The following is a 16,257-nucleotide window of genomic DNA, read 5'->3' on the forward strand; positions in this document are numbered from 1 at the left end:
GGCTGGGCAGAATCCGCACTCTTCCAGCACCTTTCAACAGCTATATTCTACAAAGCGATGTCACAGTGTGTTTCTCATCCACCCATTTCCACCGATCTTTCCCCCACGCTCAATTAGCCCATCAGGGCTGACTTCTACCTTAATAATAGATCATCTGATATGGTATTCCCATTTAAACACAGGGGGCAGAAATTAAATTGACTTGTCATGGACGGGAGGGATGGATAGTTTTGTTATAATTAATGCATTCACTGTTTTAGCTTCATCATATCTCATCTATAAGTAACTTCATTGGTTCTAATAGTTGTATGGTGTGAGAACACGCAATTTTTTAGCTTCCAAATGTGTTTTAAGGTGTTTATATGGATCAATTACAATTAAACTTTGTCTGTAGCTGTTAAAATTGATCCCCCAGGGTGAGAATCATTGTGGAAGTGGTCGATAACAAACTGTTTGTCAACATGAACCTGACTCAAGTTCTCCAGGAGATAACCTGTTTCATACATTAGACATTATCCCAACTTTGTAACCAGGAACAGGCTGGAAAAAGACCTTTCCATCTCATGCAGATACTTGTATGAACACATTAGCTCCTCAGAATTTTTTAGAAATGTGTGAAAACATCTTTAAGCACCTGATGATACCAGATTGTGTGTTATTCTAACAGTAGAGATAATTCTATTACTTTCACACCTATATTTTCATTTTTTAAAGGAACAATCTGTCACTTAATATTTGAACCCTCTCACGGAGTCACTTTAAATGTGAAAAATGGTCAAACTGCGGTTTCGTCAGTCCAGGATGAGCTTACGATTTAGTTGTTTTTCATGGCTTTAATCATCAGCTCAGCTAATTACACTGCATCCCTTCATTCATGAGTATACTGTGGTCATTAACTCAGTTACATACACACAAATATGTATACATATACACACTTAATTTGGCTAAATATCAGGCCCGTGTGCAAAGCTTTCCTACTATAATTAAATAAATCAGCGGTAACAGAAATATGGGTTTGTGAAGCTGTTTGGGAAATTATGATTTAAAGAGAAAAGAGGAACCTTATGTAAGCGCATGTGCATATGTGTGTGTATGTGTCTGTGTTTGGGGCTGTAACGGGAGGTATGCCAGTTAAAATGCCACAAGAATTTCCAGGGAAGCAACTCAGGCAGGCTTCTGGGATGTGGAGACGTGGGAGGAGCCGGGACTCTGAGGGTCAGATGTGTTTGAGTCTGCAGGACGACTGCACATAAACAGCTGTTCCAATTACATGATAGATTCCAAAACTATTTCCAGACCTCGGTTTGGACTCAAACTAGACTTTACTGGGGAAAAAAAAGGTAATAATGTGACCGCTGAAAACGCTTGTTTAGATTTTGAATCATGAATCAGTTTCATAAAAGCTATGACCGTGAAATCAAAATATAGTTTTATTTTCATGTAAGAAATTCTCCTTTTTTGTCTGTTGCCATATTTAATTCAATAGTTGACCAACAATTAAAGCTTAATTAAAGGTAAACACTTAAGAAGCTGCAGTGGATGCATGAGCAACATTTAAGTAAAAACAACACGGTTAAAGGATTTTTGTCTTACTTTCTGAAGACACTTTGCTTTGACAGTAACACTTAAAAAGATAATCAAGTACTTCTGACTCCGAGTGCTTCCAGAAATGTGTTAGAATTCACTGCACCAGAGTGACAAGAGCCAGAATGAGTAAGCTATCAGTCACTGCCACCTCAGCAGTTGTTATGGTTACGTTTGGTTGTGCATTACAGCCGATTCTGTGGGGAGGGGCTCGAGCCAGAGCCGAAGCACAGCAGAGAGGGAAGGGGAGGGGCATAAGGTTCTTTAATAGATCCAGCAGATCCATGTTTTCAAGGTTACCGAGTTCTACCTGTCATGGTTATGGCTTTTTGAAAATCCACCGTTAAGAAAGGCCAAGCAATCCAAAGTAATATTCCTCAACCATGCTGCACTTCAAAAATTTAAACAAGGTAAATTAGGTCGCTGTTTTCTCAATTCATAACACAATTTACACATGGTAGTTTATAGGTAACACGGAGGTCAAGAATTTGCAGAATCTCTGGAAAATAATACCTCTTTTTGGGGTGTATTGGTCACGCTTTGGGCTTATGTTGCAGCCACATTTCATTCAAACTGCGAATGAAGTCATAGTTTGGCTGTTAAAAAGCTAACAATGAATACATTTTGAGGAGGAGTCCATCCTTTGCATGTCACTACAAAGTAGCACTGAGCTGATTTTTTTTCCCCCATACTTTTGCACTCTTATCATGGAGGATCTCACGAGTGAGAAAACATCTGGATGACTCAATCAAAATTCCACCCAACTTTCAACCTCTGATGCGAACAAAGCCAGGAGGGAAAGAATAACAGCCTGGGACTCTAATGCATCATTTCTCCCTGTCAGATCACTTATATTTGCTTCATTAGGAAGACATATGTTTTCATTTCAGACATAATAATAATAACCACCTCTAAGGACAGGCTGCCTCATTAATAAGGCAACACGCTGGTGTACAGTCGCAGTCTTGTTTCATTTTTTTGGTTCTGAGTTTAATACCAGGCAGCTATTTTCATTCAGCCAAACATTTAGCTAATTTTCTTCTTTTTTTTTTTCTCACACAAAGCAGCCATTCATGGTCAGTAAGTTTTGGGTGGTGCTGCAGGGAGACGACTGGACTGGACTGGACAGAGGCGCCTCAGTTCAGTTAGGAATGATGCAACACGACTGTACCTCGAAGACCAACACCGATAAACGACATGTGCAGATGTTCGCTGTTTATGGTCCGACTGTGACAGGCGTAAAGTCCCCAAATCATCCATTTTACTGTGCCTCGGTCATGTTGCAAAGCATTTTGATGTAGCACACTGAACAGGAGACTCCTCAGTCTGCTTTTTGTCATAAAGCTTTAAGTGACTCCAGGGGAGCCGATAAATAGCTGATAAGCTGAAATGTTTATTTGTGTGTGATACACACATTTGTGAAGTTTAGACGCCACATTACATTACATTAACTCTAACTTCAGGATAGTGTTTTATATGTTCATTCTTGGGCCTGAAACCGCCCTGGAACACACCTCAGATACCTCAGGTCACGACTTTGGTTTGTAGCCCTGCACCACATCGTTTGCTTTATGGTCGCTTGACATTTTTGTGGGCTTTTGACGGCGACTTTGTGGCCCCTTCAACGCAGATTCCTGCGTACGGCTGCACATGTGCAGGGCTCACACAGACTACATTACATTCCACATCTGTAGGAGGAGCCAAAAATGTCCCAGATTCTCTCATCTTGCACATGTCAACCTCTTTTGCACCAGTTTCTTTCATGATGAAATCACACTATCCAAAGACTCCTACACCTGCCTTTAGAGGTGGAGGGACATATTGATTGATTGATTGATTGATACATTTTTATTTTCGAACATGTATAAAAAAGAAAATGTATGTAGCTATTTGTACATACAAAAGAAAGAAAAAGAGAAATAAAAAATTCAATCACTTTAAGTGCTAATACATAACAAAACACCACACATTGTTCGAAAAAGGAATGGGAAGAAGTACAATACTTTTTTAGTTTCCCACCCCTTTTTAACTACTCTTCAGTTTGTAAATATCCTAACTACAATACACCTATATAAATATATGCCATATATACACTTCCTAAATATCTAAATAAATATATAATCACAAAAATATATACTACACACATATCCTTGTAAATATAAATATGAATACATATATATATATATATATATATAAATAACTATCCCCAGAAATAAATATATACCAAATACTAATTAAATTACAATATAACAATTACCCCTCATCGTCCTCCGCTAACATACTTCCTCTTCCATGTACTTGTTTAAAAATATTTTTTGTCCCTTTTTTTTAAACAGAATTATATTTGCACTTTGTTTTATTTCTGTCTCCAGACTGTTCCACAAAGTCCCCCCACAGCTCGATACGCAACTGCTTTTCATATTTGTTCGGACCTTTGGTTTTTTAAAATTTAGGTCTCCCTTTAGATTATATCCCCCCTCCCTTTCACTAAACATATGAGACTGTTAACTTGGCCTTTGTTTTGTGGATGTGCTAAAATGATGCAAGAATGGAGTGTACCATCAAAATCCTTCAAAACAAAAAAAGACAGGAAACAGTTTAAACTTAATTTATTTACTTTCTTCTAATCTTGTTGCCTCAAAATGCACGAGTGCAATATACACAAATAGCAGAAGATACAATCAGTGGATAAATATAAAATTCAGTAAAATAGCGCTCCAGTCGTGTACTGGATTTTAGATCTATGACACAAACACTACCGATCACTACATGCCTGCCCACTGACCAACAAACACCGTTTGAGGGCAAAGATTTGTCTTTATCAAAGCACACCAGCTCTACTTGGCACTAGTTTTAGGTGAAATGTGAGTGGTGAGGAAGTGTTGGCATGGAGCTAAATCCATACAGGACATCTGTAACAAGTTCCCATTGTGCCCAGACCTACAACCCCCCCACCCCCCACGTGTTTTTAAACCTGATAAAGAACTACAGTCTGCTTTCAGAAATACATTTTTACAGTAATATTCCATGATTTCCTTTTCTAAAAGCTTTGAAAACTCCGCGATACACCAAAAAACTCCATAACCAGCAGGAAAGTTGTACAATGCAAAGCAGAGCACGGAGGACTCCTTCAACTCTAAAACTCGGAAGATTTATAAGAATATATAAAGTATGCATAAAACGATCGGAGCAACATGTTCATGTACAGTTTGTGAAACTTTAACGTTGGTTTTAGTGTTAAGCTTTTACATGCTTGCAGTGCAGAAGAGTTGTTTGTTGAAGTATTAACAACATTAGCAGGGATATGTAGCGTATGTGGAACATTTCTGCCTGGGCTGCACATGAGAGCCCAGTGGACTTTCAATCTTATTTATTTCTGTAAAGGAAAAGAAAAGTCTCCTAGCCATACTTTTCTAATTTGAGGGGAAAAACAAAACAAAACAAAATACCAGAACACAGGAGGTGAAATAACGTCTTAAAAAGCCACTTAAGATAATTACAAGAACGCATTGTGGTCATTTAAAGACTCTTAAATCTAGACGTGGATGTCTGAAGTCATGGCAGTGTGGTCCTTCTTTAAAGTGATGATGACGATGACTCATTCGGAGCGGCGTGTGGTCTCAGCTGTGGTTTTACCAGTTGTCTAAGAAGTCAAATCCAGTCTTCAGGATGCTGCTGCTCGTGTTAAACTGCGGCGAGAAAGAGGCAAAGAGAGCCGTCAGAGGCAGAGGAGGTTACACGGTGATGTGGCATTTCAGCTTTCTTGTGTTTGATGCAGCCCAGATGAACTCAGGTGCGTTTGCATTTTTAGATTTGGTTCGTTCGGGCTCGTGTGAAAGCTGTAAAAATCGAACACAGGCTCAGACTAAACACCGAGGCGGAGACAGAAAATGTTGGCTTGGTTTGTTTCCAGTTGGAAAGAGCTTATTCGCAGAAGCATACATGCTAAATTGATCAACCAGAGGTCAGTGTGAGAGCTGATACGCACATTTGTCAGGAATTTAAAGGCTAATCTCCAAGCCAATGTTTACTAAGAGTGTGTTATTTCCTGTAAAGGTGCCCGATCAAGCTCAACTAGAAAAGGGATTTTAAAGACAAGAAAAACAAGAGTGATACACTGTTGGAGGAGGGCAGGGTTTGGGAGACCAGCAAATGTTTCTGAACCGAGAACACGTTTGTGTTTCTTTGTATTATTTCACTTTTTATTACTTTATTTTATTGTTATTACATTTTTTTTTTTTATTATTGCACCAAACAGACCAGGCCAAATTCCTCGAGATGTAAAAATTACTTGGCAATAAAATCTTTTCTGATTCTGATGCCGCCTCTGGAAAGCCTCCAGTGGTTCGAGAACTGCTGTTACTTTGGGCTGGTAACCCGATTTTAAAGTTTATTGTAAACATTTGGTCATCCCGTGGACATTGAAGCTCTAAATAAATAGCTGATCCCAGAATTCAACATCTGGTCAGTCAGAGTTTTTCATATTTGTGTTGTTTATGTGTTTAAACTGGGATCATTTTCCCACTGCTAGAAGCAGTGCGTTTACCTTTAATTCTCTTCTTCTACCTTTTCTTTAGTACTGGTCTCATAAGCACCACTACCTTGCCTGTAACTCCAACATTAAGGGAATGGCACTCGGGCTAATGCTGACTCTCTGAGCCCATTTGACCGTGACTGAGACTGACCTGACAGCCGTGTTGCAGTCAGGAAACGTCTTCAATCTCTTTTCTTTCTGACGTCAGTTTCAGATTCTTCATGTGAAACATTACCGTTTAAAGATGTTAATTTCAGCGACTCTCACATACACCTGAGTGTTGTTTTCCTTTCTGGAAAATAACCCCGACTACCTCAGAGTCTTTTGATGCAGAACTGAAACACTTTCCCACTGCATTCAAAAGCCAGACGTTAGAGCGCGTTAGTGGGCTTTTTGATCAGTGAAAAACGGGCTTTGGAAACGGAGCTCGTGTCGCTCTGAAAGCCGACGTGTTTCAGGACTCACCTGGGAAAAGGTGGGGCTAGCATCTAAGTTGGGTGAACACTCTACCTCCTTCTCTTTCTCCACACTAGCGGAGGGGTTGGAAGGCTTGGAGGGCTTGGAGGGCTTGGGTGGCTTGGAGGTCATGTTGGAGGGGAACACTTCGTCCACGGTGTTGCTGACCGACGGCAGCGTGCTCTGAGACCTCTCCCAGCCTCCCACCGAGGAGGAGATGCTGACGGGCGGAGCTGGGCTCTGCGCGATGGAGATGGATGCCGGCGTGGCGCTGACAGCGGTGGGGATGGGAGGGGGTGGAGCAGGAGGCTTGGGGGCTCTCTGCTTGATGGACCTGACGGGAGCTGGAGGGTGGATCTCTGCAGCCTCCGGCTCCTTGGAGCCGACAGCAGATTCCTGAAGGAGGATTATTTTTTACAGTTTTTAGTACGACAAACATCTGTTATTTGTTACAGACACGGAAACTTTAAAGAAAGCCTTTGGAAGTTTTCGGTGTTTACCTGTCGCAGATACGAGGGGAGGGATTTCTCTCCTTTCTCCAGGGATTTGATCTGACTGGGGGTCAGGGACTGGAAGTCAGCTTGCTCGCCTTCCAGCCTGGACCTCTCAGCACTGATCTTCCAGAAGGAGGACTCCTCTTCAGGCATTCGTCCCTCGCTGACAGACACCTTCACAATCACAGACCTACTGATGAGGAAATGCACTCATGCAAACGCAGTGATGTAGGAGATCAGTCGAGCTTTAAAAACTGCACCTTTGCTCCCGGTGTGCTCTTCCCAATCTGGTTGGAATGAGGAACTTTTGCAGCCTTTGAGTCGGCCTGTGAGGCGGGGACGGCCTGGTCTGCAGAGCCTGGTGCCAAGCTGAACTCCAGCTGACTCTGAAACATTGGGAACTCCTTTTAGAAAAGCATCTCCACCTTTCTTTTACCTTTACACGCACGGCTGCAGATATTACAGGAACAGCATTACATTACGGTCATTCTGCAGACGCTTTTATCCAAAGCGACTTACAATAAGTACGTTCCACATCGGTAGGCAAAAGAACTTCAGGTCACAAGAAATCACAAGTGCATTTCCTTCCAAAACCAAACAGCTAAGTGCATAACTAGTGCTAGAGTAAGTGCGGTATGACAAATGGGAAGACAATAAGTGCGTAGACACAAGAACAAAGCAAAGACACAGCAATGTCTGTATTAAAGATACAGTCTCCAACTAATCGATTGATTGGTTCATACCTTGGTTTCCCATGAGAAAGGGGCAGAATGCTCATCTTGCCAGGTTATGTCCTAGAAAAAGAGTTAAAGCACAGAATGTGGTTAGTTTCCTCATAGTTTAGGCTATAAAACACTGTCCCCAGTATCATAATGGCCCTTTTTTATGTCTACATTTACCAAAACCACACAAAAATAGGACACCAGGAGAACAAATAGCGCTCAATGAAAACATACACAGCTTAAACGTCTAGTTTATTATTGCTATAAAAGCATTTATCTCTTCCGTGTGAGATCTCCATTGTGACGTTTATCGACATATTTTAACAGCTACGTGGCTGCTCCCAGCAGCCATGACAACATTGGGAAATTCTCACTGTAAAATCCACTCTGACAGCCTGGAAAAACCGACTCAGAGGTCGTTTACGCACCTCTTCGCCGAAGTGAACCATCTTCTGACCCGTCTGAATGAGCAGTCTGGGGTAGCAGACCATTTCTTCGCGTTCAACTCTGTGCATGGCGTATCGGGCTCGGATGTGTGGGTCCATCATCCAGTTGTCGATGGCGGTGTCCTGCTCCTGCGGCGTCATCTTCTCCCAGGACGAGCCGTGCTTGGTTTTGATTTTCTCCCGCTCCTGCATGATCTTGCTGGCCATGGAGTTGATGGAGGAGAAGTATTCGAACTTCTTTTCCTCCATTCTGTGGGCATCGAGCCCCGCCATGGTAGCGGCGGCCATCTTTAACTGGTGCCAGCTGTTGTTGTGAGGACAGTCAAGCAGGGTGCGGAGGTGGGCGGAGCCAGTCCGTTTCATGCCCCAATGGCGCCATCTAGTGGCCGACTTTAGGGCGACACGTCAGAAAGAATAGGTCGCTCAAGGTTCAAAGATGCTTTATGGCAGTGATACTCACTATTTTTTTCACAAGAGCCACATTGGCAGAGCAAAATCAAGGGAAGAGCCACTTTTACGACAACACAATAAGTTCCCCTTTTGCAAATATGCATTTCTACATATAAAACATCCCACAAAAAAAGAAACAACACAGCCAATGCATTTTCAATCAAGACCGCATTTACCTTAATACTGGGATGAGTGGGAGCTGGCATTAGGGATGGGAATCGAGAACCGATTCTTGTTGAGAACCGGTTCCCAGTGTTTCAGTTCCTTGGAATCGTTTGGCGATTTTGCAAACGATTCCCTTATCGATTCCAGTGGGCTCAAATGACGTCACCACGCAACGCTGCGTAGCGAGTCCAGCTCAGCCAGCAGTCAACAGTAAACATGGCGCCCAAGCGGTACAAACGCTCGAAAGTTTGATTACACATCCCTAAAAAAGACGACAACAGGGAAAATTGCAAAGTGAATATTTCACCAAAGGGAGTAAATACTACCAACATACAATGACTATGAATGAACGTCACGTTTTCGATCTGCTCCGGATTAACGTTGGTGAATCTGAACACAGCAACGTTAGCAACTTTAGCATGTGCTCGGCTAACACTGCAGGTCACTAACTAACTAACTAACACTGCCTATCTTGTTAGCACCATTTCTCCTCATTGTAAAAGCTGCTGTTAGTAACGGTTAAGGTTAAATGAATGCCTTCTCAGGCATTACATTTAGATGAAATCATGAGAGACAGAGCCTGACTGGCTCAGAGCCAGAGGCTGGTGGTACTACCCCCAGTCCACGTCTACCTCCAGCTTCTCCTTTCACCAGAGCAGGAAGAGTTAAATTACCCAGGCCAGGATAGACCAATGTGGACCTCACCGTTGTTGGGTTTGTGAGGTCATGACTCGTGTTACTTCTTAACTAAACAAAGTTGATGCTAATCGAGCGGTTTGTTGTCCTTTTTCTCCAAATGAGAACCGATAAAGAACCGAATCGTTAAGCAGAATCGAAAATGGAATTGGAATCGTAAAAATCTTATCAATTCCCATCCCTAGCTGGCGTGCATGTCCTTGACTTTCTTCATGTTGTATTTGTAGTTTGTTGTTGTAATCATAGTGAGACATTCAGGATGAGCATGGTTTTTGCGCTGGTTTTTGTCCTTTTTTAATTAAAAACCGATCCATTGTGCCTGCATCTCGCGCTGGCTAAAGCAGCTAGCGTGCTCCGCGGTCAGGTGTGAGGTGGTTTAAGCGGGCTGCGTTGCCAGGTTTAACAGTTCCCCCTTTAGGAAACACCATTAAGCCTTAATTAATACTTAATAAAAAATACCTAATACTGTGCAGTATTCGCTGTATGTTATTTGAAAAAAATATTGTTGTTGTTACCATATTGTTATTAGCTACTATGCGAGTGCGAGCCACCAGTTAAAGCTTGAGGAGCCGCATGTGGCTCACGAGCCACGCAATGAGTATCTCTGCTTTATTGTCTCCAGCAGCGGTGTACAAGTACAAAGTGAGACGTGACAATGTTTATCTATGGACTCGGTGCTACATTAATCCATTTTAGGGTCGCGGATCCTGAAACATCCCATAGTTAAGCTGCTATAGGCCCAGACTGCTGGGGGAGCTAATCTGTCACACCTTTCCTCACTTTACTCTCTTTTTCCCCCGTTTAATTTCTCAAATGATATTATGTACATGTGACATTATTGTGGTCATTAACTCATAACTCATTCCAAAAGCCATTACCATCCTGAATGCACACATGCACCAGCGCCCCCAACATGCAAAACCTCATGTGCAATAACCCCACCCTCACAGAACCCCCTGCAATAATCTTTTGTGCAATAACGTGTAAGAATGTAAGAAAGTATTTTTCCATTTGTATTTCATTTTGTATATTTGCACTTGTATTTATATTGTGGTTTTATTTCTTATTTATATTAGACCCATCATCTCGTGGAGCCCCCTGTAATTTTGTTGTGTACAGTTTGTCTGTTGCAAAATGACAATAAAGCTTTCTAATCTAATCTAATCTAATCATGTTTCCCTGTTCCAACAGATATCCTTTGAATGGTGTTACAGTGGGTTTTTTCCCCTCTTTTCTGTCCTCTCAAACCCCAGCTGGTGGAGGCGGATGGCCACCCTTCCTGAGTCTGGTTCTGCCAGAGGTTTCTTCCTGTTAAAAGGGAGTCGTTCCTCTCCACAGTCGCCTCAGGCACGCTCAGGACGGGAGATAGGACGGGAGATTGGACTGAAGACAAGTTTCACTGCAATCTGTTGGTTTCCTTAGCCAGGAAACTGTTTTTGAATTGGCTCTATATGAATGAATTGGATTATTTTGTAAATAATTATGATTATAATGAATTGAATTCCAATTGGCTTGAATTGGACTTTACTATTTAAGTGCCTTGAGATGACATTTGTTGTATTTGGCGCTATATAAATAAAACTGAATTGAATTGAATTGAATTGAGGGGCTGGAGCCTATCTGTCATTGGGCTAGAAGCGGGCTACACCCTGGACAGGTCGCCAGTCCATCACAGGGCCACACAGAGACAAACGAGACACACAACCATGCACAGGCTCACACCCACTCCTTGGGACAATTAAGAGTCACAAATTAACCGAACATGCATGTTTTTGGACGGTGGGAGGAAGCTGGAGGCGTAAAGTAAAAAAAAACCCACTGAAAACAGACAATACAATATAAATAGACAGTGTAGTAATGTATCATTTAAGTGCACATTATGATATTGCACAGGGAAGATAGCAGCATTGACACAATATTAAAATAATAAATAGACAATACAACAATGCAACAGTGGAGGTTGAATGGATGGAAACCTTAAGAACTGATATTGCTTGCAGGTAGCATATAAGTAGCAGTAGTAACAGGGAATTATTTAGAAAATGTATATATATGTGAATATAATACATTATCTACAAATACTAATGTCAACCAAGTGAGCCAGTACTATTGTACTGTATCTGTATGTATCTATATACCTAAACACATGTGTACAAGTGTGTAAAGTCAGTCCATCCTTCCATTTTCTATACCTGCTTAAGGGAGATAAACCACCATAAACACTCAAATGAATTTTGCCAAACTCCTTGACAAAAGGAACAGATTGCATGCAGATCTAAAAAAGTGTGACACATACAATATCTGATCTGCATGACGTTATTCAGCACTACTAAACTTATCAGAGTGTAATTTGACTTTTCCTCATAGCATACTGCGCTTAAAATATGTTCACCTTCTGAGTTTATTTCTACCTAAATCAAGGGTGGTTAAGTTACAGATCAGCATGATTAATACGAGTTTAACTGAAATCATTATGAATGAGCTGCTCATTCATGATGCTGAAATGATTTCAGCATCAGATTATTAGACAATGATGCAGTGAAATAACTTGGAAATCACCACAGAGGTAGCTGGGGACATGTAGAACAAGAATCTGGTGGAGTTTGCAGAAAACAAATAGAATTTCCTTTTTTTGTGAATTTTTTAATCTGGCCATATACATCGTGCATTGGGCTCAAACGCTTTACCGTACGACACGGTGTAGACGCGCACTGTGCCTCTCCGAAGCGCAGATGGCGTGACCGCAGTATCATAAAGCAGGTATATTTCTGGCCTAAGAATGAATGAATAGAATCCTTGGACAACAAGCAACACCTTGCAGGCCTTTTTCTGGGGAAGAAAGGGGATTTAAGTGACTTTGAACGTGGCGTGGTTGTTGGTGCCAGGCGCGCTGAAAACCATCTCTGAACACACAACAGGTGGAACCGTGAAGAAGGTGCAGCAGCAGGAGACCAACAAAGCAAGGCTGCTCAATTTCTCCATTGATAAAATAAATTCACAACTATACAAAATAAAAATTCATAAAAAATCATGTAGAATATAGCATATACTTTGTTGTCTACAGTAGTAGATCAGCCCTCATCTTACTTTGAAGCTCCCAGATCAAGGAAGTGACGTCGACGCAGCTTTAGCAGCAGAAAAGCTATCAGGCTTGTGTTGATAATAATAAACTCCTGGACTATTTTCAAACTTCCAAATACATCGTTTTGTGAGTACAGACCATATTTGTACTACTGTAGAAGTTTGGTGTCATGGCATGTGATTTTAGTGTGGTAATTTTGGAGATACTGCCAGGATCCATTAGCGCTTGTACGAAGCTATTCGGGATAACTCAGTAACTCGGCTGATGTTCAGTCAATATCGAAAAAACTTCGGGTGGGCTACTTGGCTGGATATCACGGTTCAAATGACCCCAGGGTGAATCTACTCCGAACTATCACTTTAAGTAGAAATATAGATACTGCAGTTTAAAAACACTGTGGTAAAAGTTGAAGTATCAACTTGACCTCTTTACTCAAGTAAAAGTGAAAAAGTATTCGCTCCAAAACCTACTTAAAGTATAAAAGCATAAAGTAACCTTTAAATAAAGTCTTACTGCCTGAAAAATTCAAAGAAAAAAGATATACGCACGCACGTTCCCCCCTTTGTCATAGCTGACAGTCAAGACAAAAACTGAAACGAAAATGAGCTCTTTATCACTACGAGCACCTAAAACGTTCTGAAAATGGCACGGAGTCAGCACAAATTTGACGAATAGCCTAACCGATGAGTGTTTGCGTTATATGATTCATCCAATTACACTCGTTCTCACTTGGTGTGGATGGCGCCACTGATCTGTATTGGATGGCGCACATGACGTGAAATACATAAACATTAAACTGAAGGCAAGAGTTAAAAAAAAAAAAAAAAAACTGAAGCCAAGAGGCTGTTTGTTTTGAAAATGTAAGGAATAGAAAGTACAGATACTTGTGTGAAAATATAATGAGTAGAAGTCAGAAGTAGGCAGAAAAATAAGTAATGGAGTACATTACAGATACCTAAAAAGTGTACTTAAGTACAGTAACAAAGTATTTGTACTTCGTTACTTGACACCTCTGCATGAACGTCACCTTTAGGTCCTAAAATGTCCGTCATCTCTTTGCCCTCGACCTCTTCATGTTCCTGCTCATCGTCAGTAGGCCTATCCTCCGACCCGACACAATATCTTTCTTCAGTTGGCCCTGGGGTGAAATCTCCAGCCATGTTTTTGTCATAGCTGTGGTGGCTACTTCCACTTGCAATAACACTAGTGGCACTACAACTGGCAGCAGCAAACAAATTGTCTATTTTAAAACATTTGGCAGCGTCGGCCTGAAGGGCTTTTTGCTTTTTGTCGCTTATAAGATGCCTAATGGTGGTATGGACAGATCCACTTGAGGGATGGGGGCAGGGGGCGCAATCGTAACAAGCACCTGCTTCTGAACTTGTCCTGAAGAGGCAAGGTCTGTGCAACCCCCCAAAAATGTATACAATACATTACAAGCCACATGGCCATTAACGGGCTGCTAGCAAAAGTAGACTAGATAAATGCATTTAAAAATCGTATATTTAAAAAATAAACATAAAAATCGGATCGCAGATTGCCAATCCGAGCCTGAATTAGCACAAAGACAGTGATAATAAAGACTGAAAACTATGTTGATGAACTCCAAAAACTGTTTTAATAAACGTGTTCAAACAAAGAATTTATCAAATTTACAATCAGGTACAAATACAAGGCGCATGAAGCCATTTTAATATACAAAACATTCCAGAATAAGTGCTTTCTAATTGGAACATTTACACTGTTTCCAATAAAAAAAATAAAAAAAGATTAAAAGGCAAAGTAGCACAAGCAGTTTTTGCACCTCGTTTAGAAGCAATAAAAGTTGCACAACAAAATGAGCAGATTGGACTGGTCGATGCATATGATCGGGTCACTTTGACTTTAAACTTCTGCAGACTGACTGACACAAGGTCTTGATTTACAGCTGCCAACCTGCTACTGGTGTCTAAAACTGGTCCACATGGAATAATACGTACAAAACACAAGGCAGAAAACAGGGAAACCCACAAAAACATAGCGCATAGTTAGCTCTGGTGACAATGTAAACTACCAGTGTTATGACATGTTTGAATAAATTACTATTCCTAACCGTTCATTTTCTCAGAATTCCCGACAATTTGTAGGAATTTTTACCTCCTCATAAATAAATATCTCTTTGCGTGACCCACAACGAGTCACTTTTCATTTGACGACTTGTTTGCGAATTGTTCAGATTTAACACACTGGATCTGAGTGGCATTTTTCAGGCCGTGCTGGAGTCATGGAGGCTATGCCTATGATTTTTCATCAGGCTTTCGCTGGTGAAACGGGGGTGAATGGCGATCGCAGTCGCCGGCATGCTCTTAGATTTCTGTTTGGGTGATCGCCGACATGCCAGGTAGAAGATCTCGATGACATTGAGCAGAACAGAGACGCAGGCCACCACCAGCATGAAGATGATGAAGATGGTTTTCTCGGTGGGTCGAGACATGTAGCACTCTACGGTGAATGGACACGGGGCCCGGGAGCAGGCGATAAGTGGGTCCATGATGAACCCATACAGGTAATACTGCCCCACAATGAACCCTACCTCCAGTATGATTCTGAAAAAGATGGCGGTCATGTAGGTTCCCAACAGAGTACCTTTAATCTTGACGTGACCTTTTTCGTCAGAGTACTTGGGGACTTTGTTGTCATCCCTAGTGTTGGTCAGCAAATATTCTCTCAGCTTTTTCTCTTTGTGGACGACATGGATGACATGACCGAGGTAGATCAGCGTTGGAGTTGAGACGAATATAATCTGGAGGACCCAGAACCGAATGTGTGAGATCGGGAATGCGTGGTCATAGCAGACGTTCTTACAGCCGGGCTGTTTGGTGTTGCAAACCATCTTGGACTGTTCATCACCCCAAACCTGTAATGTTCAGATGAGAGTTTATTATTATCATTATTGTTATTATTGTTGTTGTTGTTGTTGTTGTTGTTGTTACATGTATGCAGTGCAGTGCAAGAGGGTTGATTCCTCCCTCATTTCTTCAAATGCTGTTTCCAAGCAGCCAGACTTTCCTGAGCAAAAGTTTTTCTTTGGACATTGGCTGCTTTTTCACTAATTTTCAGTCCATTTGTTGTACCTGATCATTTTCAGAGGAATGCATTTTTTTTCTTTGTTAAGCCACTGATCAATGAATCATTCAAGCATTCAGTTGGATATCCTTAATTGCTCTGGTGTGGTGTACCTCCATGTGGCCACCAGAGGGGGCTGTTTCACTTTATAGGCCCTACACTTCTCGAAGTAGCTGCATTTGTTGAGTGCAATGCAAAAAAGTTCATAGCTGACCTTCTCAGCTCCAGCTCCAAGGATCATGATCCTGAAGATGAAAAGCACACTGAGCCAGACCTTCCCGACGATGGTGGATTGGGACTGGACGTTACTCAGCAGTGAGGACAGAAATCCCCACTCTCCCATGGTTTCTGCCACCAAACGCAATGGTTTACACATTGTTAAAGCACACAAAAACAACCCCTGGATATATAAAAAACCATGCAAAGTGAATCATTGTCGCCAGATATTGTGACTACGTGGACCAGTTTTTAAATTAATTCTCTTTTCTTTTAACAAATTTGCGAAAAACGAAGATTTTTTGAA

The 16,257-nt window shown here is 41.4% G+C and overlaps 2 protein-coding genes across 3 annotated transcripts; both read right to left on the bottom strand.

Moving 5' to 3' along the window:
* Window positions 1-4,176: 4,176 nt before the first annotated feature.
* c24h1orf198 (chromosome 24 C1orf198 homolog) lies at window positions 4,177-8,548 on the bottom strand. Of its 2 annotated transcripts, none has more exons than XM_075459261.1 (6): window positions 8,219-8,548; window positions 7,812-7,862; window positions 7,329-7,454; window positions 7,075-7,242; window positions 6,629-6,970; window positions 4,177-5,273 (listed from the first exon to the last, which is right to left on the bottom strand). In XM_075459261.1, exons 1-6 carry the CDS (start codon window positions 8,522-8,524, stop codon window positions 5,217-5,219), a joined length of 1,050 nt encoding a protein of 349 aa, XP_075315376.1. In that variant the 5' UTR covers window positions 8,525-8,548; the 3' UTR covers window positions 4,177-5,216. The 2 variants fall into 2 exon arrangements, with proteins under 2 accessions (XP_075315376.1, XP_075315375.1); XM_075459260.1 differs by having other exon boundaries at window positions 6,584-6,970.
* A 6,326-nt stretch (window positions 8,549-14,874) lies between these two features.
* Window positions 14,875-16,077, bottom strand: LOC142374860 (gap junction Cx32.2 protein-like). Its single transcript, XM_075458700.1, has 2 exons — window positions 15,949-16,077; window positions 14,875-15,525 (listed from the first exon to the last, which is right to left on the bottom strand). The coding sequence occupies exons 1-2, from the start codon at window positions 16,075-16,077 to the stop codon at window positions 14,875-14,877; spliced, it is 780 nt and encodes a 259-aa protein (XP_075314815.1).
* Between the last annotated feature and the right edge of the window lie 180 nt (window positions 16,078-16,257).

The sequence above is a fragment of the Odontesthes bonariensis genome, chromosome 24 (assembly GCF_027942865.1).
Source record: "Odontesthes bonariensis isolate fOdoBon6 chromosome 24, fOdoBon6.hap1, whole genome shotgun sequence".
NCBI lineage: Eukaryota > Metazoa > Chordata > Actinopteri > Atheriniformes > Atherinopsidae > Odontesthes > Odontesthes bonariensis.

Coding starts and splice junctions, on each gene's coding strand:
- LOC142374860 (XM_075458700.1), bottom strand. CDS start 16,077: ATGGGAGAGTGGGGATTTCTGTCCTCACTGCTGAGTAACGTCCAGTCC. Junction 15,526..15,948: donor TTGGAGCTGGAGCTGAGAAG/GTCAGCTATGAA, acceptor TGAACATTACAG/GTTTGGGGTGATGAACAGTC.
- c24h1orf198 (XM_075459260.1), bottom strand. CDS start 8,524: ATGGCCGCCGCTACCATGGCGGGGCTCGATGCCCACAGAATGGAGGAA. Junction 7,455..7,811: donor CTTTCTCATGGGAAACCAAG/GTATGAACCAAT, acceptor CCAATGTTTCAG/AGTCAGCTGGAGTTCAGCTT. Junction 5,274..6,583: donor CTAGCCCCACCTTTTCCCAG/GTGAGTCCTGAA, acceptor TTCTCGCCGCAG/TTTAACACGAGCAGCAGCAT.